Consider the following 22,991-nt stretch of genomic DNA (forward strand, 5'->3'; position numbering starts at 1 on the left):
TCGATCATTATGTAGGTGCAGGCAGTCTGTCTTTGCTCCAAAACCCCCTGGGTGCAGGTCAGAGCCCCTGGAAGGTGCATTACACTCTATTTTTAGTAGTAACTCTTGACCAATTTTCTCCCAGCAAAATTCCTGGCTGTTGTGACTAGTTATTGATTTGTTATTCTAAATGAGCAGAGGGGACTGTCACTGTGTTATCCAGAAACTTGGCATTTGTTTTATTTCTTTACAAATCAACTGAATAAAAATTTTTATTTTAAACTTTATTCCAGAAGTATCTTACTAGGGAGGCTATTGAATTCTTACATGATTTTTTTTCTTTCTCCTTCAGTAGACACATTCTCAGGACTGGATTCAGATGTGACAGCAACTCCAGAGGCATATGTGATATATGACGATGGTACTGTTTAATTCTAAATATCTGTTGCAAGTAGCGACTTTTACTGTTTTGTTTTCCCCTTTTCTTTCTTTGGAGTTGGGTTTGGGGTGACAGGTTGATGCGCAGGAGCTTAAGCAAGCAGTGGCGATATGGAAAAGCTTTCCAGAGCCCTGTGACATATGTGAAGAGCCATGGTGCAAATGCTACTGTTTCTGGGCCTGAGGGTCCCTTTCTGTCAGTCCTGCAATCTAACAGGAACCTATTCTGGAAATAAATCGCATTCAGAGCTGGTTCATACACTCACCTCTTCAATGCTAGACTTTCTCTGGTACAACTTCTAACCCAGCCCAAAGCCACTGGATTCTTTTAAAGTAGAAAATCAAAGTATTATATGATTCCTGGAAACTTGAGTTTTTATCACTAGAGTGCTAATGAATTATTAATTCATCATTATGAATATTTTTTGTCTTTTTTTTGATCTATAGTCTTCATTTAGACTATAAAACATTCTCATACTGAATGAGATCACCTACATATAAAATAATTAGTCTGCTGAATCCACGTGGAACCTAAATTAAAGAGATTTCAAAACAGATAGAAGTAGAAGAGGGAAACATTTTGGGGGGTTATAATTAATGCCTTCTTGTTATTATAAGTCAGGACACACAAAACTTAGCTTAAGAAGAAGCTTCAAATCCTAGCGTTTAATTATAAGTTTGCACAGGGAATGCAAATAATAAATTACTGGAACTAGTATTCATTTTATGTCACCGCTAACTTCTGATGTTCTGCTTCTTGTATTCCTCAGATTCATCTGCTACTCCTACATATTAAAGCAGATAAATACAGACCTCTGCTAAACTCAAAGCTTTTTAGTATCAGCTTTGTAGTAGAATTTATGGCTCCAGAATAATAAAGTTTATTCTTTGTGGATACAGTGCTGGGAATTTAAGTCAAACCAATCCAAAGGAAAAAAAAAAAAAAGAGAGAGAGAGAGAACTTTGTAAAAGAGAGCGCAGCAGCTGTAAGGAAAATATCCTAGACTTTTGTGCTTTTTATTCTGATAGCTTCATACTGAGGCTAACGTTTAGAATGTGGGAAGGAGAAGATGAACTTAGAACTGCACAAGTCTTACAAAGCACGTTCCTTATATCCTTGTGTAAGTGGAATATACTCAGTGTGCAGTTCTTTTGCTGGGGCTCCCTTCAGGGGCAGGTCACCTACAGAAAACAGATTTCAGCAGTGTTAGGAGAAAACAGTCAAAGCAGACAGCTGAGTTTCCATAGCCTGTACAATAGGACAAATGTTTCTTTTCCTTTATTTTGTGTGTCAGTATTGTAGCACGGTGGCTTTGCAAAGAGCACTGGATTCAACTGGACTGAATACCAAAGAGGACCAAATATCAGGAGATTCACGTTTGCCAAATTACTTTCCCTAATGAGACCATGGATGGCAAGTATTCATGCCTCCATGCCTCTAAGTTGTGGGAAAATTTAAGGTGAACCAGCTCTAAGATTTTAGAAGAACAATGCACAGGTGGCTTAAAAAGCCATATTTTTTACTCCCTCATCTCCCTTCTTTGGCATCTGAGGGCTGTGACCAGGGATTCAGTTACTGTACTGTCTTCTTTTGGGGGGTTGTAAGGGGAGGTGGCAGATGAAGTGCATTCAGAGTATGGCTATATGAATACATTTGTTTATTGTCACCCTTTTTACCCGTGTGAGTGAGGTCCCAGCCACCGTTGGCATTAGTATTTATGTTTGCTGTCCATCAGTTTGGTAGAAGCCCTTGCAAGACTGAGGTGTGATTGACCATGAGTCCATAAGGACTGTGCAGCAGCTGTGGGAGGATGCGTAGCACTCCTTTGGGGTTGTGTCTGGTAACAGAAATATTTCCCTTCTCATAGTTGAGCCAAAAGTTGAGTCTCATGTTGAAGCAGGTAACGTTTTTATTTTATGTTTCCTTTTAAGATTACGAGTTCTTTGAGAGCACTTTGCCACCAACCACCACCACTGTCACTACCACCACCACTTCTACAACAACTGAATCAGAAATAGACTATCCAGAGACTAGTGTTGTTGGCTCTGGCCCTGTGTCAGAATATGATATTGCTGGGAAGAAACGGTTCACTGGTAAGGATATCCTTTATTTTATGTAGCTTGCTACTTGTGCTGCAAGTAATTCTTGTTTTGGGGGGGGGGTGTCAGCCCTTATGCTGAGGCCATTGCACAGACATATCCAACAGACTAACGCGTGGTCCTTGTAAGGCCTGCCACCTGGGAAACCCAAACAGCTGTACTTGTTCATAGCTTTGACACTTGCGTGTCTGCATGTGGGCTCACTAATGTCGCTGAAGCACTGCAAACCTCTTTCTACTCTTCCAGTGTAAATGCTCTGCTTTATATTCTGCCTCTTGTTCAGTTTACTTGAAGTCAGTAAGAAAGCAAGAGTGTCTACTTTGGTGCTCAGTTCATCTCAGCTGCATCACTTTTAATTCACACTGGTAGTTCAGTCAATGCAAGTCTCCACACAGGTGTGAGCTGTCCTCTGGAGGACCTAAATAACATTTTGGATATGAACTTTCCAGAAGGTAAAACTGATAGAGATAAATTTGGCTTTGCTATTTATATCTCTTCTCTGTAAAAGAATCATAGGGAAGGAACCCACGGTGTATATTGGCATGAGCAATGAGTGACGCTCCTGCATATTTGAGCCATTCAAGTGTGTAGGTAGGCATTGCTGCTGTCACCTCAGAGCTGCTCTGCTTCTGTGTCAGAGAAGCAGCTTGAGGTCAGACTGGAGGGATTCTGAAGCGCTAGAACACTGTATGCCAGCCTCCATCCCACACTGGTAGGCTCACAGCAGCCTCTGGCATTTGAACTGAGGTCAACCTGGCTCACCTGGCATTTCAGATGTGAGTTCAGGGGATGGAGAGTCAGCTTTGATTCACGTCTTGCCTTACATTCCAACACCTACAAGCTTCACATGGCTTAGAGTGGAGCTCTGCTGCTGGAGTAAAATATTTGTTTTTATATTTGCCAAGACTTTTTCCAGTGCATCCTCAGTTTCCCTGTCCAAATAGTTTAACAATGTTTCTGTTCAGTGCTCTCGCTGACAGTGCTTCTTGATTAATTTAACTAAAGAGGCTAAAATTAACTTCATTGCAAGATCTGGAAAAAATCCCTAAGGGCATGAAATCCAATAAGATAAACCAAGAAACATTGGTTTATGAACATTTAAAGGCACTAGGAAAAAAAATATTATCATTTCAATGGTTTGTATTATTGCAACTGAATAAACATTTCCAAAGGCAAGCGTTACAGTCCTTACTTTGGATGTTACTGTGACATTTAAGTCAATAACAAGATAGTTTAATCTTTTCATGAGCCAAAGTGCAATTCTGGTCATTATAAATGTTCTAAAAGCAGAAGTTACAGGTTGGGTGCCTGGAAGGTGGGGACTCATGACTACCAGCCCCTTAACACACAGCCCCTTAATATCACATTAACACTGTGATAATTGCTTCCTGTAAGCAGTCAGACTTCACCTTGGAATTACTCTTCTTGCTCACCCCATTGTTTCAGCCCAGCTTCAGGATGTTTGTGTAAGAACCAACCACTAGGACCTGTTAAAGTCATAGATGTTGATCAAAGGCCAGGGCAGTGATCTGTTCCCTGCTAGGTGACGTTTCCACCCAGCCTCCCAGAGCAGCTGGAGGTAATGTGGGGAGGTGGTCCTGCAATCACTCCACTCCCTTCTGCCTATTGTAGCAAAATTGGACCTCCTCTCTTTGAGTAACTGGGTACAGTTGTGAGTGTGGGGCAGACCTGAATATTGGTATCCCACTTTCCCTTGCTTATCAGTCAAATTGAATGTGAGCCTTTGCAGACCACCAAAATCTTAGCTTTCCTTTCTAAATTTCTTTGATAAAGTGCAAGAGTCTGGTTTGAGGGGCATAAGCTAAGGAAAGGGTGAAGAAGGCAAATAGAGCACCAGCCATTTCTCTACAGCTATTTTTACTTTAATGTTGTTCCTTTAGGTCATGTATACTGCCATGGTGCAAGGAAGCCTTTGGGACTTGCCTGAGACCAATCCAGGACATGTCACGTTAAAATACAAAGAACTATGTGCAAGTCAGAGTGGCTGGGCTAGGCAGGGATGCAGGAATTCACTGGGGCCAGGAAGGTGATGAAGGGTTTGGAGCATCTCATGTACAAGGAGAGGCTGAGATGGCTGGGACTGTTCAACGTGCGGAAGAGAAGGCTGAGGAGGACCTTACCAATGTGCCTAAATACATGATGGGGGCATGAAAGAAGAGGGAGCCATGCTCTTCTCAGTGGTACCCACTGAAAGGACAGAATGCCATGGGTACAAATGGAAACACAGGAAATCCTGTTTAAACATAAGGAAAAGCCTAGTCATGTGGGCTATTTGTTATTTTATGTTTTCCCTGGTGCTAAAATTTATGTCAATTGTGGAAATGCTCTAGAAAGTTTCTGGACAGCACCAGAAAATTAAAACAAACAAACAAATAAAACCCACTGATATTGCAGATGTATGCTTTGGAGATACAGGGAACTAATGTCTAATTTTTACAGGTAAGAATAAAAGGATTAATTTCTATTGATGTAGGACTTTCAACAGGCTGGAAGGGGAGGAATTTTACAATGCTTCACAAAACTTCATTCTCTTCTTTTCAGGAAATTGTCAGACTGTGTGCTACTCTGTGGAGTCTACAAACTGCTAACTAAATGCCACCCTTCCTTGTCTCCTCTAGCTCCTTATGTGACCTACCTAAACAAAGATCCAGCAGTGCCCTGCTCCTTGACAGAGGCCCTGGAGCACTTCCAGGTGGAAAGCCTTGACGAGATCATCCCTAATGACCTTAAAGAGAGAGAGCCGCGTCCCCTCAAAGCCCCTCACAACATCACCGTTGTGGCAGTAGAAGGCTGTCACTCCTTTGTCATCGTGGACTGGGCCAAACCTGCTCAAGGAGACATGGTGACAGGTACCGCAGAGCTGGCGGCCCCAGCGCCTGGGGGTGTGGGGCTGTTCTCCTGAGGGCGAGGTGGGGAAGGTGAGGATGTCAAGTGGTGGAGAGTGAGGGATGTCAAGCATCTGTATTAATTTACATAAACTTTAATGTCTTTTGACCTTTAGAGAGCCACAAACTGACTTCAGAAATGAATCGCAAAACTTGCTAAAAACACTAGAGGAAATAAAAAAAGAAAATCTTTTATAAAAGAGTCAACCCCAATTTGTCAGTGGACCCAAAAGATCTGAAATAAGCAACGGAAAAGGCCACTGTCTTGGTGCTAACATTCAGTTTTTGAGGATTCTCACCCACCTCTGTGGATGACAATGATGGCAGAGGGACGGGAACTGGCAGAGCCAAAGCAGTGATATGGGTTGGGAAGGGAAAAGGCTGCACCTGAACAGGCCATGTGGTGTCTGTCCAATAGCGTTTCATTCTTCAAGGCTGTTGATCCAGTACCTCAGTACCTTACTGAGCATAATTTGCCTAAAAATGAAAAAATCAAACATCACAGGATCTCTAACTACATTAGTTTCTGCACAGTGTGTCACTTAAAGCAGTGAAGGGGTTGACATCTTTTTGCCTTCGCTGTGTTTTAAATCAGTACTTGCATCTTGGCACCATCCTCTGATGTAAAGCACCATCATCATTGGCTAATGACAGGAAATTCTAGTAGCCTGGGATTTTCCAGGACAGTTAGGCTGTCAACTCACTTTCAAAGATGTTTCACTCCTTTTAACCCATGAAATCTACCATGGCACATAAGGATTGGGATATCACTTATGTTTAGAACCCTCCGAACTCTTTGTCTTTCCCATTTACAGGCTATCTGGTTTACAGTGCATCCTATGATGACTTTTTGAAGAATAAATGGTCAACCAGGACTGCAGGCACTACCCATTTACCAATTGAGAACCTGAAGCCAAACACGCGGTAAGGATTTGATCCATTCTTTTTCAGTTCTGTTAGGGAAGTAAAATAGATCTGAAAATTGGTAACCCTTTTTCTTGGCCTTAGTATAAATATCTGTCTGATCTAGATTTTACTCATTCTGTTTCACAGCAAATTATTTTATAAATTGCACATCTAGTTATATTACCATGTTAGTCCTGGAGTAGATGACTGTGTGTACATGTGTTTGTGTATATAAAAGCACATATCGATAACAGAAAAAAATCTCATTTTAAAAATGCATTTTCTAGTCTTATGCATAACTGAATGAAATTCTAGGGGAAGAGTATGCAAAGCATACCCCTGGTGTGATGTCATGAGGCCATTTCCGGCAAGGTTATAGGTTCATGCATATCCATGAACCTTGTGACTCCCCAGTTGAATTTTAAGGCTGTTCCAAAGCAGGGAGATTCAAACAAAATCTATTTTCTTAGCCTCTTTCTGAAGAACAGTGTAATCCATTGGCTCCTGTTGTACACTCTGTGGAGAAGAAAAAAGGCTTCATGTGGGATCTGTGGTGGAGAAGGAGGGTTCTTTTCAACAGCAAAATTGTGTGTATCAGCCAATCTCACTTACATTCTCCAAATCCACAGACCGAGTTCACTGCATATTTTTTGTCTTAAAAATAACTCCCTAACCACTGGGAAAGGACCCCATCCTAATTAAGAAAATGTGGCATATCAGAAGTTAGTCTAAAAATTTGATGTTTGCCTTAGGAATGCATTTTGTGAGAAATCTGTGATTAAGTCAGATTTACTGTATTCAGATGCAATTGAGTGCTGGGCGTCCCGTGAGGGGTTATCAGTGGTGCTATCCATGGTGCACGCTGTGTATCAGAAAGAGACTGGCGTTGCGGCAGAAGTCAGCTCCAGAGAAGACTTGGAGCTGTCAACATGTCCTGGAAAACGTCTGCCTGGTGTTTAGGTTTCACAAACAGAATGGATGTCTAAATTTAACCCATGTGATAAGTTTTCTTCTGAGACCCAGTCTAGCCTCCAGTTGAGAAGTAGTTTTTCCATTAGCAAAACTCTGGTCAGCTTCACGGAGTACAGAAGCCGTTTCCTTGTGCCATGTGAATGTAAACGCTAAAATTACTTTAACTCTTATTAAATCTTAAAAACAGCAGTCTTGACAATGTCCCTTCCCTAGGCTTAACTCTCAGCCATCACAGGAGAGTGATGCAAAGGGCTGGAAAGCATCCACTCACCCACTAAATCCAATCTCCTGCAACACAGACATAATCCTCTTCACAAACATTTCAAACTCCTTCTTGAACATGGTTAGGCTTTTTCCTGCCTTTCTGTGGGAAAGCTGTGGCAGAGCCTTATGGTAGGTAGTGGTTAGACAGCCTCCTGATTCAAAACACCCTCCTTTGCCACTGTATCTCCATGTCTCTTCAAATCTTCTTCCCTGTCTGCTCAGTCTCTGTTCCCTTCAGGGCTATTTTCACCCCAGAGTGCTGCTACCAATTCCAGTGTTGTTCAGAGCATTTCTCAGGAGGCTCTCAGAGGTTTACTCATGTCTAACTTCAAATAGATCAATTGTAGGAACTTCTGGCTGTGGGGGTTTCTGCATCTCCACTAAAACAAAGCTGCGGGATGTCCAACAAGTATCACCAGCCACAACCACCTGCTTTGTGTCACCAGAGCAGCACAGACATGGTGAGATGTGGATGAAACCCTTAACTCATGCAAGCAGTGGACCTAGTGGCACATACCTGTCAACACCTGTACAGGAAACTCCTCTACCAGCACTGCTCTAGTGTCTTATTATTATATTTAGTATAAATATTCACGATATATGTGGTGCTAGTCCATTTTTTGATGGAGGCAGCAACCCCTGTGAGTGTCCTCCCAGCGGCCAGGTCAGGCATGCATGCTGGTTCCTCTCCTGCAAGGAGCAGTCAGCTGCTGCATGTGCACCCTCTGCAGAGCCACCATGGCCCTTGTCCAGCACCGAGGGAGGTCTGCACAGCAGCTGTCCCACCTTCCCCTTGGCCAGCGTGTGGCTGTGGTGCTGGGGTGGTCCCCGTCAGGGCAGGCGGGGATGCTGCCTGAATGTCCTACCATCTCAGCCAGCTGCTGATGGGACTGCAGGGCCAGGGGGTGGTTCATGCCTCCTGAGAGGCTGGGGAAATGATTTGTGGATAATGAATCTTTTTAAAAACAGCTGCTTCCCTAACCTGTCTGCTGAGTGATGATCTCCCTTTGTAGCTGCGAGTGCCAGCTAGTAATTTCCAGCAGGGGGGAGACACTTTGAATTAAGTCATAAAATCATTTTGCTCAAAGTGACAGGTATGGTGATATGATTAGTCATATAGCCTAAATGAATAAAAATATCCCATATTGACTGCTCCATTACAGTTTATGTCCCTTCTTTACATGTCAGTAGAAGTGGTATACAAAATCTCAAAGGAGGCTTATTTTCAGGAAGAAAAGCTTTTTTGTTGTCTGCATTATAAACAAACGGGTGGCCTTGCATCTGATGTAGTTGTGATTCTTATATGCCTGTTGTTAACAATTTATTATAAGTTTGGCTAAGCAAAGTGTAATCAAAGCACAATCAACTTGCACATTGCAAATTTTCTTCATGTATTTATGTGATGGAGAACAGTTGCGTTATACTGATTTGAGATTTCAGGGCAAATTCATCAGCTGTAAGGCAAATAAAGATTCTGACTAATGAAAATGTCAGACTCCTGGATCTTGAAAGGCTTTGGCAATTTCTTATTTGTCATGTCTGAGAAAGAAATATATCCTGACTGCGTTAGTTTATTGATTCACTTAATACAGCAATCGTAGCACGGTCTGCAGTTAAATCACAGGTCAGCAAGTCATGAGTCCTGGCTCTCTTGCTGGCACTACTAAAGGCTTCTTGTATATATAAAGGCTTAGGAACTAATTTTCCAATTTAGTGAAGAGAAATATGCTCATAACTTCATTGCTGTTTTTTCCAGACAGTCAGGCAGGCAATTTGAACAATCATGTGTCCCAGATGGGCTTTTAAGTACGCAATAGGACACATGAAAGTACAGTTGCCCTGATTACATAGGTAATCAGTTACTGCAGTGAGCATTAAATACAAAACTGCTTGCTTTTCCCTACTGAAGTAGATGCGTTCTGAGTAGCAGATTTTTGGGCTGCTTTCTCCTGCTTTAATTCTCCTGTTTTAAATGTGGAGTCTGTGTAGCTCATGGGAATGTTTTGATCCTAGCATTAATACACGTGTACTGAAAGGCTTGCATTTTCTCGCTGGCCGTGCCCCTGGTGCAGGTGTCCCATGGGAGCATTGGCAACGCATGGGGTTTAAAGCAATTCTCGAGCTGTGTGCTCTGCTCGGGTGGCCAGAAGTACAGGAGTGCACAGGAGGCTTTTTGCTGCCCCTCTGCTCTTTCTCCAGCCACCCTGAGTGCTCGTGAGCTGCTGTCAGGAAATCAAGGCCAATAGTTAAAACTATGGGCCAACATTTCTGCCAGTGAAAGGTTTGTGCGAGAAATGAGCAAAAACCATAGCCTTGCTAAATGTCACTGTTCTGTGCAGTTTCTTTTTGCCATGATGTTTTTCTTTTTACAAGAAAGCTGTGACTCCTTTGTGAGCATCATGTAGTGGTTAATGAAAGGTAGATCTGTCTGCAGAAAGGAGTGGAGTCGGTTTGTGACCTCAGCTGAGGGATGCAGCAGGGACAGGGGACACATCCCTCATGCAGGGGTGGGAGCACGTCCCACAGAGGATCTGATCATGTGTGTGCTCCAGGTCTGGCACAGGTACAAGGCAAAGCTCCTGCCACAGATGAAACCCAGAATATTTCAATTCTTCTAGCTTCTACATTGACCTTGCTGGAGGACCTGCCTGTGATTTTTAGGGAGTGGAGCCTTGGCATGTACCCTGTAGATAACCTGCTTGCTCCACAGAAAAGCTGTGCTCACATGACTGCCATCCTTCTGCTGAAGAACTGGATGTTATTTGCACATCTTTCCAGCCTTTTCATAGGGATCAGTTCAATTTTGAGATGAAGCAGTTCACTGGGCACAACAAAAAAACACATTCTTTTTAATGAAAAGAGAGATTCATCTTTGCCACAGGGCTGGTTCAACTGTTTTGTCAGTGTGATTAGCCTTGTATGTGCTTAGCTGGTGCTTTGGCTGGAGAGGTTCATCTCGGGAGCCAGCCTTGAGGTCCTGGTCTGTGGTGAAGTCCTCTAGGAGCAGACACATCTTATGGTACAGGAAAAGTGCAAAGAAACAGCAAAGTTCCTTCAGCTGGATCCTGTTAAATTTGCCTGCTGTCTGGTAGGCTGCAAAGCAGGAGTGTCTTATGTGACATTAAGCTACACGTTACACTGTTATGTCAGGAGGGCTATTACCATTTCTTGTGGACAGAAGCGAAGAAAAGGGCAGTAAAGCTTTTGATGTGGATTGTGTCCACACTTTGTACGTAAACTGTGCCAGGTGTCAATAGCTTCCAGGGGACAGCAGCCCACGTTTGCTCTGAACCTCTCTGTCTCAGCCCAGCATGAGCCATTGCTGGGCTGTGCAAGCAGAGCCACGCTGGCGGCTTTCTGTGCAGGATGGGGATAATGTTTGTAACAGGGCTCCCCTTCACCAGCTGAGGAGCATCCGAGCTGCCACTCAGATGGACATTGCCACAGGAGGTAATCAATGCTTGGTGGCACCTGTCCCCACGAGTAAGCTCTTGCCCAGTTCTGTGGTTCACAGAGGATGCTCTTGGAGATGTTTGTTTTTGGATGGGAGGCTAAATCTAGGTCCAGATTCCATGCGGATGTTACAGAGGCGTAGTCTTTTTTATTATTATTATTTTTAATTTCTTTACAAGACTGAAATTGAGCAAGTGTGCCAGAAAGGAAAACCTAAACACAGGCACTTAAAAAATGCTGTGCTGGAACTTTTTACAGTAATCTTCCATTCTAGTTGGTTTCTGCTGTACTGGGTAAGAAGATAAAAGGGAAAGAAGAAAACATTAATCTGAGAAATAAATGTCAGGGTAGGCATCAACTAAAAATCATCATATTTCAAAGTGAAATAAAAATGTGCTTACACGTTTTCTTCTCCCCAAGTAAGAACAATTATGCTTCTGTCAAGCAAAGAGTTGAGTTCTGGTGGCTAGTCATGTGCTTCAAGTTAAGCATGTTATTTAAATACTTTGGGAAAACACTGAGTCAACATGTGAAAATTTATCATATTATTCAAGAACTGTAATCTCAATATTGCTAGAGTTTTTAAAGAAAAGTCAAAAGCTTAGTGTCTGATCTCATACCAATCTGACGGTTTTAGTTTGCAGTTTACACCACTGCTTTCCTAGGAGATAATCCAGTTTAAAACTTCTTGAGATCAAAATTTATTTCCTAGCAGCTTTTTCTTGTAGTCTATTGCTATTGTTTTTTCATATAAAATGGATGTAATTGTGTGTGTTCTTGGAAGAAGAATGATAAAAAGAAATAATCCAAAAATACATGTTAGCAATTGCAAAAAGGTGAAATTTGTGTGTAACAGCCAGCTTATAGCCCGGCTGAGTATCCAAGTCGATTTAATGCAAAGAACACCTGAACTCACTGGAATTGACTGGAATCAAACTAACACGTTTGATTCTCATCCTATTTCAGTGTTATTTATAATTTAGCCATTGCAGTGGAATCGGTGTTTTATTTTCTCTCATTGTGTTGCAGGTATTATTTTAAAGTCCAGGCAAAGAATCCCTTTGGTTATGGACCTGTTAGCTCTTCAGTCTCATTCATCACAGAATCTGGTATGCTCTGCTTTTTATTTTCAACTCAGAACTTTTTCCTAGTAAAAGATGTGGGAGGGCAATGAAACCAGCATGATTATTGTGGTTATTATCCTGAACCTGCTACTTTGAGATTTTTTTTTTAAATTAATTATTTGTTTTCAGTAAAGCTAGGAGAATAGTATGTGCACCTAATACCACCATGAAAATATAAGTGACATCAAAGTGAGCTTCAGGGGAACAGGAAGTTAAATTTAAAATACAAAAACTTACTAATGTTCCACAACAGAGAAGCAATGGGAAGTTTAATGTCTTTGATTGATTGACCAAATGTTTAGTAAATTGGTTTTCGTAATTGTGAACAGCTGAACAGTTGGAAGGGGTTGTCTCTCGAAGAAGTATAGGAAACAATGGTTCCATCAGATGGGCAAATTCTCTGTTCTTTTTTTGACAAAGCCTGCTGCTCTTCCACAGGGCTAATAGTGTGCTCAAGAGCAACACCCCCTTCTAAAAATAGCGTGTTAAATGAGCTACTTTTACCCATTGCTTCTTCCATTGAGCCAAAGGCAAATGGCTCTGCTGAATAATAGAGGGCAAATTCTTCAATCTTTACTTGAGCAAAAGGTCAATTGTCTCTTGCAAATTTTGCCCTTTTGACTACGGGGGGGAGGGGGGGGGGGGTGGCGGGTTGTGGTCTCTGTCTTTGCTTATTCAATATCAACCTGTAGTGCCGGCTTCAGAAGATCCATTAAGAACCAGGGAAGTAGGTCCTCACAGAAGGGAGACAAAGATGCAAGATAAGTAAATGGTCCTGCATAACATATTCAGACTTTTTTTTTTTAAAGGAGTAAATCAATCTGAAGTATAAATCCAAGCAGAAAGTTTAACATAAGGCAAATACAGCATGCTGTATCATGCAGGGAGTTTTGCTGATTGGCTAACTGCCAGTACGCAGCCCTGAATGTCTAGTTTTTCAATCCAAAATCAGCCACCTTGTGAGCTTTATTTACAGGTTAAATCCATCAAAATTAAAATTTTATTTGTACTGATTCTTCACTTGTCATGTGGCCAAAGATGGCTTTCCAGCTGGCAGAAGTACAGAAGCAGTTGCTAAAACTAAAGCCAAATGGTATAGTTACAGTGATGGAACAGGTCAGAAGAGAGAGGAGTGCTCTTTGCACAATAGAGATGTTTGAGCTGATGAGAATACTCCATAAAGAGTGTCATCATGGGATCAAGTAGCTTACTGAAAATACTACTTAGCCTACATAATGTACTGAAGAGAAAAGAAAGCCACTGTTCTTTCATTAAACTCTGAAAACTCCCTGGAGTTTATCTTCCCGCATCAGTACATAAGTACTATGCCTTTTCTTCAGGTACTTTGTGTACAATAAAGGCCAGTTAAGAGATGACAGAAATGGAAATGTAATGAATATGGAGACTGTTCATGCATTATCATTATTCCACATCTATTCCGTCCTCCCTTATTTTTTTAAAAAAGAGAGTATTTCAAACACGAAGAAGCTCCTGAAGTATTGGACAATGCTCCCTTCACAGTCCAGGTGGCTCCTACAAAACTTCTATCACTGTGACAACAGGAGTTAAAATGATAAATTTCACGTATTTTTGATACCATACCATTAAACAGCTGTGCTAAACATGATGAATGCCTGAGCCCAAGGTTTGCATGTGTAAGGTATGTTACATTTCCGTTTGGAAGTTAGGCCTGCAGGTGTAGCTTATGCTTAGCTCTGCAAATCAAGGAGACATAAATCCTACATTCACAGCGTTGCTAAAGGCAGTTCCTCTGCAACTGACGTTTTCTTGAGTGACACTATATATTTCATATATAACAAGGTTTGGAATAAAATACTAAGATTCCTTTTTTATTTATTTCATTCTTCCAGATAATCCTCTCCTCATTGTCAGACCACCTGGTAAGTTTTCTGGTATATTTTTTGTGAGGTGCATAAAACTTGGGCAAAACAGTTACACATAAGTGTTAGAAGCATCCTAACAGGCAGTTGGAATTGCAGTTTTAAGCAGAACAGGAAACTTGTTCATTGTGCCAATTCACAAGACATTTTAGGACCCCTTATTCTGGTCTTGAAAAGAAACCTTGCAAAGTTATGGTAGATTGTGTAATTGATTTGGGTCCATCTTCTGCCTGGTACAACAGCTTTCGTTGCTTAGTAATAAGCACCAAACTGTATTGCTTCTCTGTGTCCTTTAGTTGCCTGAATATAGCTTGAACAGTGTGACCAGCTTTTCCTGTCTCTAGCTGTCACACTCATCCATGCTGTTCGTCATAAATAAGAAAAAGAATCAAGAATTTGTAACTGAACTGAACGACAGGGACATGTCATGAAGTTGCTGAGCTTGCTTTCTATTTTCAAACCCATTGACTTTGCATCCTTCTTGGCCTTTTGCATGTTCAGAGCATAATCAGAAGAGCTCATGTCCTGGCGCTAGGAACAAGCTTGCTTACGTGTACAGTGGTAGAGTAACCCCAGGCAGTGTGTGCTCTCAGAAGAGAAGCAGGAAAAAAGACTTCATGGTTATTGCACTCTGTCAGCTTTCCTAAGCAGTTAAAGTGGTTAGTTCTGGAGGTCTTTGACTACATTGTTCATGAAAACAATGTCCAGTGTCTGCCTCCCTTCCATTTTCTGTTATGCTTGTTAGCCTGTTTTTTCCACGTCCTCCCAGCTGTCTCTGATAATGTACAGATATTGGAGAGCATGCTATGCTTCTGGCAGTCAGTATGGGAGGCCTCTGAGAGCAGTGGGCTTCCCATGCCCCTGGTCACCTTCAGGATTTTTGCTGTCAGTTATTTTCGGGGTCTGTTCATGGAAAGGAGGTTTTGGAAGGTGATGGCCTTTTGTACTTTATGCTTAGACTGGACAAAGAGAAAATATTTTCATGTTGTTGCAATGGTAGAGATAAGATAGACAAAGAGGTCTATCAGAGCAGAACTTTGGGAACTGTGGACATGAAGAGCTGAAAAATCAGCTCTTGCAGGACAATGCAAAGCGTATCCTTCAAGATTTTTGGGGGTGGGCAAAAGTGATGGATGAAAGCAGACTATTCACAGCAATAATACTGCATGCAAGAAGGAGATGGTTCATTACTCTGTTCTGAAGGACAAGCTATGGCCAAGAATCTGCAATCCTTTCACCATGTGACTAATTGCATAAAGTCAGTCCAGTTACATATGTCTCTGCTGGTATGCATATACCAGCAGAGTTCTGAGGATCACTGATCAGTGATTGCTTCTCACCTGCAAGTGTTTACAGGATTCAATCTGTGTGCACAGAGAGAGGGAGGAAAAATAACAGAAAAGCCTTCCATTCTCATTTATAAACCACCTCAAAACAGCACAGTAAAAGCAGGGCTAGAGACAAAAATACCAATTATCACTTTGAAATCTTTTTGTCTCTTTCTGTATCCATTAGTGCAAGAGCCTTTTCAAAAGAAGTTATGATCTCATGGTTAGTGTAAAGCAAATATCTAAGCAAACCAGTAGAGTATTTAATCTGTTGTGATACAGCTAAACAGTTGTCTCTGCAGCAGTGCTGTGGGCAGAGTTCCCCAGGAAAGGACTTGCTTGTCTTTTATTGGAACCTCATCTGTTTTGAAGTAACGTGAGAAAACAAAACAGAAAAGTAGGTTTCTGATTTCATCTTTTTAACAAAATAGCAAGAATACACTTCACTTTACACCACAGGCTGTTACTCACTGCAGAATTTTTAACATCAGTTCTTTAGCAAAAGGATTACATTTTATAGTTGGTGCTAAAATGCAAATGACTGTATTCAGCCAGTGTTGCTGTCAGACTTGCCATTGGGCTCTGTTTAGAAAACAAGAGTACCACTAGGTAGAGAACTGTCTTAATAAAAACAGCGAGACTATTTGTTTATTTAAAACTGAGTTCTGTACGTGAAGTCATTTTTTACCATTTTAACAGTTATAATCGTCTACTGCCTAGAAGGGATTTAATCAAGTTCCTAGCTTTATTTTTTTAATATTTGTTCTTCAACATGTATTTCTGAATATAGAAGTCATTCATTAACCCACTGCATCATCTCTTGTAAAACGTATTATCAGATATTAGCCTCAGCTAAATGCAGACTAAAATGCTGAAGTCTGTCCTTAATGTTGATTTATTTATTTTTTTCTCCAAGGTGGTGAGCCTATCTGGATCCCATTCACTTTCAAATATGACCCCACCTATTCAGACTGCAGTGGCAAGCAGTATGTGAAGCGAACTTGGTACCGCAAGTTTGTAGGAGTGGTTCTTTGCAACTCCTTAAGGTACAAGATTTACCTCAGTGATGACCTGAAAGGTAGGCGCCAAGATTATCTTCCTAATGTATGATTACTTGATGTCAACTTCACCTTCTCACTTCATTCACATCTTACTGAGTCTTGTGTGGTGTTGTTGATCTGGAGTTACTAGTATAATCTCAAGGGCTTTTCAGATTATGCTACTGTGCTATATGTATTGCAGTGCATTTGTGTAGTTTAAAGACATAGTTTCAATATGCAGCAGGGCCCACCTCATGTGTTAGAGAGAGTGTTCCCTGGGTTTTAGCTTTTGAGACTACAGTCAAACTGATGATATTGGCTTTTTTTTTTTTTTTTTTTACTGTCACATGACATTGAAATTACTGATTTGGTTGAAATTCTCTGTACTTGTAGCCTGTTGTGCAATGCCCATGAACTTGTAAAATGGCGAACGTTCCTTACTGAATTATAAAAGCGTTTCTCTTTTCTATAATTTATCTTTCTGTAATGTGAAGGTAGCATTCTCCCCCTTTTCAGCCACTGCTTGTTCATTGATAATATTGTGTGAGTCACCATAATACTTCTGCTTTCTTCCACATCTATATACATCTAACTGGTGGTAGAAGAACATCCCAAACAAAAATAATGCCCAAACAAATAATCTGTCTCTATCACCGTTCAGACACCTTCTATAGCATTGGGGATAGCTGGGGACGGGGTGAGGACCACTGCCAGTTTGTGGATTCGCACCTGGATGGAAGAACAGGACCTCAGTCGTACGTTGAAGCCCTGCCCACCATCCGAGGTATGGCGATGTGGGAGTGGGATGCTGGCAAGGTGTCTGTCACCTCATCCATAGAACTAAGGGGTGGGGAGCAGGGCACAGAAAGAAAGAGAAAGAAGGGCATACAATGCAAATAATAATAATAATAATAATACAGCAACAAAATGGGAAAAGAGAAAGAAAAAAAAAAAAATTGTACAGGTCTATGAAACCTTTTTCCCAATTATAAGACCTGCCTTATGGAGTTGAGGAGCAAAAACTGTTTTACCTGACAAAAAGAACAGCTACAGCTCTGGAAATACAGCTTTTGCAAGTGGTATTTCAGTCAATTCAATGTAAAACACATAAGAATGCATCTAGTGACTTAATGTCAGACTGCAGGTCATTTATTCTGGCTTGGTAGAAATCTACTTTCAAGTGAAAATTCCCACCTTGAAGGAGTTCCCCTCTGCACACTGCCCAGATAGCATAGCTGAGAGTCTGATGGCTTGCTCCACAAAAGGAACCCAATCATGAAAGTTAGCCAATCTTTTCAATAAGTCAATTGATATAAATTATTCAGTTGGCTTTAATGGTTTCCATGTTATTTGTTGATACTCTTTTAATGGTGGTGTTACCAGGAAGAAACTGAAATAGTCACTGATATTTATACATTGCTGGGAAGTACTGCATTTCTTCTGTTCAGAAGAAGGATGGTTAATCCAGATGTGTATTCCTAGGTCTAGGAGACAGAGATAGAGAGCACACAGAAATTACATTATTGGCACAGCACAGCAGTGTTCAGATGTTCCAGTGCACAAGCTATGCAGAGAAGAATGCTGTGCCTCTCCTAATGCTTTAAACAGTTGCATTCCTTCTACAGATGAAGAAAAAGGCTATCAGATGAGGGAGAAAAGGCATAACTCCATATTTACTGCATGAAATGATACCTTTTTATTTATGAAAAGCTGATGTTTGCTGATAGACTCTTGAGCCGTGTGAGATAATATGATCTGATGGTATTTTTTGCCCTAGAGTCCTTCATATATTTAAACCGATTTGCATAAATGCTGCTGAAATATAGACACATTTTGGTATGAAATGCAGGAGCTCTTTGGCAGACTCCAGCATTACACAATAGTTGAAAAGATTTTAAACTGTAAAACCAATCAGACCTACAAGAAATACAAAAGACCAGAGCTAAACCATTGGAGAAGGATCTAGGCCGAATACCAGGGCTAACAAGTACCCTTTTGACAAGGCAGCTTGTATGCTTTCATTTGGGCTGTGGTATTGACTATTGCTGTGTCTGTTACTTTAGTTAAATAACAATGTCTTTGTTTTGAAATGTGATTGTGTGTTTTTTTCCCAACAGGGTATTACCGCCAGTACCGCCAGGAGCCTGTATCTTTTGGACGCATTGGACACATGACACCATACTACTATGTGGGCTGGTATGAGTGCGGTGTGCCTATCCCAGGGAAATGGTAGCAGTCTGATTTCCCGTCGTAGGCAGGACAGGCTGACCACGCTTTTTGAATGATTTCTACTAGAGGACTGTGAGCAGCTGAGTCGGAAAAGAAAACAAAAAACACAGAAATGAGGCAAACCCGTGAAGACCCGCTGCTCAAGAAAACATTTCTGCGAAGCCAGACACGGTCCTCACTTCACCAGCCTAAATCTTTGGTGCTGCTTGATTTCCACTTGGAAGCATGGACAGGATATACGTTTGGTGTCCTACCTTCCTTCTCTGGGTCTTTAAGGCACAGAGGGGTGGTTGCAACGTGCGCAACCTGTGAAAACTAGAACTGTATTAGCCATGAAAATGTGGAAGTTTCTTATATCTTGCAGGAATGACCTAAGCATGCTGTGCTTGCTGAATGGAATGCTAAACTGTCCCTGGCTGCCAGCGGCGGGTGCTGCTGCAGCCCGGCCCAGCCTGGCCTACCAGGGCTCCCCTATGCAGTCGTGCCACGTAGCTGGCTGCCCACCAAAGGCAATATATTCTCCTGAAGACTTACCCTGTGGGTTCACCCCCTGCTGGACTAATCACCAGGTCACAGTGTAAATTCACTTTGATATATATATATATCTATATATATCTATATAAGTACAATACTGTACATCTGCAGAAGTACTGCTTAGAGATGCTGAGATTTTCTTGTTCACTAGATAAATATATTTGGAATTTTTATGTAAAAGGTGCTGTTAATTCTTTGAGATATTGCTATGCACAATATATTAACCAAGGAAAGAGCTATATTCTTCTTGTGAGTACTGTTGATCTGACATTTGAAATACTGATCAAAGACCTGTGTCCCATTTCCTTGGCAGCCTATGGACTGGATGTTCAATGGGAATCTACCCCTCTGTCCATGTTAGAGTGGCACTGTTATAGTACAGCAAAAATGCTTATTCAGCAGTTTATCAGCACTTTTAAACTTTCTGTCCTTTGCTGTTGTGGTGGTTAACACCAATAGGTAGCTAAGGTCCACCACGCTGCTCTCATCACTCTCTCTCCTCAAGAAAATGCAGGGAGAAAATACGATGAAAAAAAAAAAAAGCTCATAGGTTGAGAAAAGGTGCAACCTTTCTTTAATCCATTCTAATCTCATTGATGACAAATACATCAACAAGTTATTTATTCCTTTATTCCTTCATTGTCTTTCACTTCACTGTGTGGAGGCATGGGACAAGTAACTTGCAAATGGGAAACTGCCCTTAACTTATTTGCCCTCCAAAAAGAAGCCCAAGATGCAAATAGCAGGAAATGCCTCTGTCTTTGATCCATCCTGGGGACAAATTGGGATCCAATTCCTTTAAAATACTACCAGAATGTCTTCCATCCAGATCAGAAAGCAAAAGCTGGCATGGCTTAAAGCTATAAAGGTGACTTTTAGCAGGCATTGGAAGCTTGCAATAGTGTAGGGTTTTGGTAGCCCTTCTGGGCAATCGAGCATTAATGGTTTCCTCAGTAACTTTTGTGGTCTTATCATTTCCTTGTAATATCTCATCACCTTCTCTCATGTTAGTGAGACTCCACCATTCTGACAGGCTGGGAGAGTAGCAGCATACATGGGGGACAGATCCAGTCTCTGGTCCCTCTCTCACTCTCCTTCCAGCTTACATTTAGTATAGCACTAATATCTTTTGAGTTCCTTCCTGTAGTTATTGTAAATTGTATGGGGAGAAAATGGACTAAAGTGATTAGAGAGCATTTTATTTTTCATGGTGATTTGGGTTTTAACATTTTAATTATTCTCAAATACTTTTGCTTCAGTACAGTGCCAAATATATGGTCTTGAAATATACCTTTTTTTCCCTAATAAACTTATGATACATGGTTCCATTTCTATTTCATCCTTTCAGATTATCTGTGTCAAGTAATCTGACAAAGCGACAAATTGTTAGCTTTCTCAAAGTCTTCCTCAGGAGAACAGTAGGTGTTGACTTTTTCTAAGGGTCTGGAAGCATGTGAGTACATTGTTCCTTACATGCGGTTAACAGCTGGCATAGAGTTACCAAAGGCAAATCATGCCTGACCAGCCTAATCATATGCTTTGTTGAGATGACTGGCTATGTGAACAAGGAGAGAAAAGTGCATGTACTTTCACTTTTGTAAGACCTTTGGCATGGCCTCCTATAGTGTCCTGTAGTCAAACTGGTGGCATATGACTTGGGACCTTAAAGTGGACTTAAAATAATGAGAGTCATCAGACTCAAAGGGTTGTGACCAAAAACAGTGCAAAGTCCAAATGACAGCTGGCTATAAATGCCACACATCTGGGGCCAGCACTGAGGCCAATATTTTATAATGACCTGTCTGAGGAGATGGAACACACCATCAGCAAGCTTGCAGTTGATACTGAAGTGGGGCTGGGAAGTGGTTGATGCATTGGAGGGTAGAGCTTCTGTTCAGGGGGACCTTGACAGGCTGGAAAAATGAGCTGACGGGAGCCTCTTGAAGTTCAGCAAAGGGAAATGTGAAGTCCAGCATGTGGAATGGAATATCACCTTGCAGCAATACAAACTGGGGCTGACTAGAGAGCAGCTTTGTGAAATAGGACTTGGGGGCTCTTGTAAACAATATGAATACTCCAGAGATCCATTCCGACCTAAATTATTCAGTGGCTTTTTATGATTCTAGAGGAGACATCCCATAATAAAATGTATTTTTTCTTTTATTAAGTCAAAGTCATGCCTTGGCCCATAGCCCAGTCTTCAGCATGACTGAATGGGACTTGTGCCACTGACTTGAAAGAGCAGGGCCGGGTTTCACCAGTCATGGTTTGGCATACTGTTTAAAGATGGATGTTCCCTCCACATAGTCAATGCAGTCTGCATTTTCACCTTCAGAGACCATAGGTGGATTTTGATTTGCTCATCTACAGAGATCTGTTTCCTTCATCCCCTCCTGGAAATAGCCTTGTGGGGGGACAGTCCTATTCAGGGATGTCATCATGAGTAATGAGCTGAAGGCATATTTTTTTTCCCACAGCCTCAACTGAGGAGGAATTGGGAAGTGCTGGGGGGCAGGGTTGGAGAGCAGTGCACACTGTTCCTCTCCGATGTAAATCCTCTACAAGGCTAAGCCAGCCCGGATGAGCAGGGTAACACATTACTGTGATAGTAGGTAGTTCCTTGAAGAGATAATACTATTTCTGCACACTGCTCTTTGTTTATCTACAAGGTGGTGGGATCAGAAAGAGGCAATTAAAGCCACGTGGGTCAGGGCAGTCACTTCCCACCCAGGTCCCTGGCAGTACCCTGACCACTGGGCCACCCTCCCCTTTCCTGCTTCCCTTCCCCACTGTCCCTGTGACACACTGGTCCTGCTGCTGCACAGAAGGGACAGGGCTTCACCCTTCAGCAGTAGAAGCAGTGTGCCTGTGTGCTGGATAAACCCTGACTCCATCAAAACAGCTGTGTGGCAGGGGACATTGTACTGCTCTGGATGGTGCTAATGGGAGAGGGATGGGTCTTTCCCTTCATCAGCTCTCATCCCGCGCCCCTCTCACTGGCAAATCCACATCTGCATCTGGTCTCCAAGTCCTTGGCACCAGCTTGGAGAACGCTGTGTCCCTTCACAGGCTCTGAGTGGTGTTGCATCAACCCTTCTTCTCTGAGCAATCCTTGAGGGATCGGAACAGAGAAAGGGGAGGATCCCCACAGAGAGAAGATTCACACAGCTTCTGCTGACACTGCTTCTGGTCCAAGTCTCTTCAGGGCAGAGGGACGCAAGGGCCCTGCCTGGTGGGGAATTCTATGGAGCTGGAAAATAAAGGGAGAAAAACGCAACAGGGGAAGGGGTGGGGAGGAAAAGACAAGCAAAAAGTTGCTCGAAGCATTGTCTGGTCCCGGTCAGTTCCAGACGCTGATCTCTGATCATTGTACCATATTTTTGTGAGAATTGGGATTTCTGCCTCAAAGGCAGCAGGAATAATCACCAGCGTGTGAGAAATGCCAAGGGCTCTCAGGGGCAGCCAAAGCCCAGCATGCAGACCCAGGATGAGAACAGAAGAGCTCTTTGGTGATGAAGGAAGCATTGGGCGTCACTTGGAAAGATAATTGAAGGCCTTCATGGGAGGTAACCCAACCCACTGAACAATGTAGAATGCTCCTTGTGGTTCCTCCCTACAAGAAGCTACATGGTTTTCTGTATCCAAAGTCCATGTCCTTTTTTGTAGCCTGGCAGACAGATATTTATGCGAAGAATTGCCTTCCTCCTGCAGAAGACACTGCGATAAACACTGAAGGGAATGAGGTCAACACTGCAGCAGCCCAGCTCTGCTTCCTGGGGCAAGGCTGGCATCAGAGAACATCTAAAAAATCCCACCC

At 42.0% G+C, this 22,991-nt stretch overlaps 1 protein-coding gene across 2 annotated transcripts in view; it reads left to right on the forward strand.

Moving 5' to 3' along the window:
- Positions 1 to 20,508, forward strand: part of FNDC1 (fibronectin type III domain containing 1) — a 66,476-nt gene extending 45,968 nt beyond the window's left edge. The window contains exons 12-20 of one of the 2 annotated variants that reach the window (XM_040552475.1): positions 332 to 400; positions 2,350 to 2,511; positions 5,157 to 5,387; positions 6,239 to 6,347; positions 12,048 to 12,127; positions 14,014 to 14,043; positions 16,288 to 16,449; positions 17,073 to 17,195; positions 18,529 to 20,508. In XM_040552475.1, coding sequence (XP_040408409.1) covers positions 332 to 400; positions 2,350 to 2,511; positions 5,157 to 5,387; positions 6,239 to 6,347; positions 12,048 to 12,127; positions 14,014 to 14,043; positions 16,288 to 16,449; positions 17,073 to 17,195; positions 18,529 to 18,644 — 1,082 coding nt within the window. In that variant the 3' untranslated portion in view covers positions 18,645 to 20,508. The remainder of the gene's footprint in view (positions 1 to 331; positions 401 to 2,349; positions 2,512 to 5,156; positions 5,388 to 6,238; positions 6,348 to 12,047; positions 12,128 to 14,013; positions 14,044 to 16,287; positions 16,450 to 17,072; positions 17,196 to 18,528) is intronic. The other variant, XM_040552476.1, reaches the window with a different exon arrangement.
- The last annotated feature ends 2,483 nt before the right edge of the window (positions 20,509 to 22,991 follow it).

Source organism: Cygnus olor, chromosome 3, assembly GCF_009769625.2.
Source record: "Cygnus olor isolate bCygOlo1 chromosome 3, bCygOlo1.pri.v2, whole genome shotgun sequence".
Classification (NCBI taxonomy): domain Eukaryota; kingdom Metazoa; phylum Chordata; class Aves; order Anseriformes; family Anatidae; genus Cygnus; species Cygnus olor.